This window comes from Dipodomys ordii, unplaced genomic scaffold (genome assembly GCF_000151885.1).
Source record: "Dipodomys ordii isolate 6190 unplaced genomic scaffold, Dord_2.0 Scaffold281, whole genome shotgun sequence".
Classification (NCBI taxonomy): Eukaryota; Metazoa; Chordata; class Mammalia; order Rodentia; family Heteromyidae; genus Dipodomys; species Dipodomys ordii.
In genome coordinates, this window is record NW_012267497.1 from 26991 (window position 1) to 28886 (window position 1896).

A 1896-nucleotide genomic window follows, 5' to 3' on the forward strand; every position below is an offset into this window, starting at 1 on the left:
TGGTCTAATCGGTGTGATCTCTACTGTACATGAGGAAGCCCTGTACTGTCTCCATAGTGAGTGGTCTGATCTGCCCTCTTCTTGGACTACAAGTGATGGAGTCAGCCGTCCCAGCTCCTAAGAGACTCTTCAGTGTCTTTATGCTGAGAGCTGTTAAGAGAGCAATGCTTACTAAACAAATTAGTGCCTGCTGCAATCAATTTCTCTCCCATTTCAGGACTTGGCAACATAATGAGGAAAATATTCTGCAGATGAGCAACACTCCCTTTCTGACCTTTCCCAGCTCTAAATCACAACCTCCATCACAGGCTGTGTGCAGCTAGTGCTGCTGTCTGGTGAGCAGGAGCAGCTCCTCTCAGAGTTGCTGACACCTTCTGGATGTGGTTTCCTCACCGTGTCTTGCACAGTAGTACACGGCCGTGTCCTCCGCCTTCAGGCTGCTGATCTTCAGATGTGCTGTGCTGACAGAAGTCTCCAGGGAGAAGACAAATCCTCCTTTGAAGCCCTCAGCATAGGTTGGATTTCCAGTGTAAGTGTTGATCCACCCCATCCACTGCAGGCCACCTCTTGGCTCCTGCCTCACCCAATTAATACCGTAGCTAGTGAAGGTGTATCCGGAAGCCTTGCAGGAGACCTTCACGGCTTCTCCTGGCTTCTTCAGCTCAGGCCCAGACTGCACCAGATGCACCTGGGAGTAGGTACCTGTGGAGGAAACACTGGAGTTAGGGCTGGGAGCTCCTCGGAGTCCTCGGCAGCCCTGGTCTGGGGTCCTCACCTGGGGCCACCACCAGCAGGAGAAGGAGCCTCCACATCCACTCCATGCTGTGAGGATGTGGACCGAGTGGCTCTGGAGACTGGAGGTATGTGTCAGAGGAGCCTGGCCTTTCTACTCTGTGGACCTGGGAGATTTGCATATGGCCCTGCCCTTATCATCTTCTGGGCTAATCTGCTCCATGGACATTCTGACTCCTTACACCCAGGCACAGATCCCACCCCAGCCGAAGTGCAAATGGCCTCTCTGGTGGGTGCAAAATCCCAGTATTCTCATGAGTTCCCTTCCTCCTGCTTGATGTCAGATCTATGAACTGGGATGGTGGGACCCAGTCAGCCCCAAACCACCACCACTCAGGACCCACAGCCCCCCTGGCCCACGAATGGCTTTCCACAAGTCATGAGTGGAGGAGGTGAGAGCAGGAGGGAGAACCGATGATGTCATCTCCTTCTTAAGAACATCCACCATTTCCCGATGGCCAGGAGTGTCCACTGTAGTTTCAAATGAATCTTTGCTGTCTATGTAAGGACAGCATCCTGACAAGCACACTGAACTTCCTTCAGTTTAACCAGCAGCACTTTAATCCAGGGTGTGTGGTATCTCCTCTTCCTCCTTCCTCTGTGTCACTTGGGTATGACCCGAGGGCCTCCATGTTGGGACTGACGGCACATGCAGGGAACAGAGGCCGGTCACAGGTGCTGGGGGATAATCAGGGAGAAAGCAGTGTCTCCTTTTCAGAGACCAGAATTCCAAACCTGAGCTTCTCTTGAGCTCCTGGTCAAGGTCCTGTGTCCTCAGAATAAAGTTGACCCCAAAAAGAAGAAAAGTAACCTGTCAGAATATATCCGGTTTTCCTGGACTAATTGAACAGAGGAGCTACTTTTCACCAGGCAGTATGTTTGCCCTTGAGCCATGCTTGGGACTCTGTTATAAATGTTTACTAGTGATTAGTGATCACATAACAAGGTTTGTAGCAATATCTTCATATATTCCCACATTTTGCCTTCATCACAGTGACCTTTCTTATCTACCCGTCTTCTCTTTTCCCCCATTAATGGTTCCATGATTCTACTCTAATTCATGCATACAGTGCATTTGTTGTCCATTTCTTTCTCTGTGTACAG

General features: G+C 50.5%; 1 gene segment (V, D, J or C); it reads right to left on the bottom strand.

Annotated features, from left to right (window-relative positions):
* Nucleotides 1-393: 393 nt before the first annotated feature.
* On the bottom strand, nucleotides 394-855 carry LOC106001252 (the record flags this gene model as incomplete). The annotated part of the segment is given in 2 exon segments: nucleotides 394-702; nucleotides 776-855. Coding segments are annotated over 2 exon segments (355 nt in total), but the record flags the coding sequence as incomplete, so codon positions are not given.
* Between the last annotated feature and the right edge of the window lie 1041 nt (nucleotides 856-1896).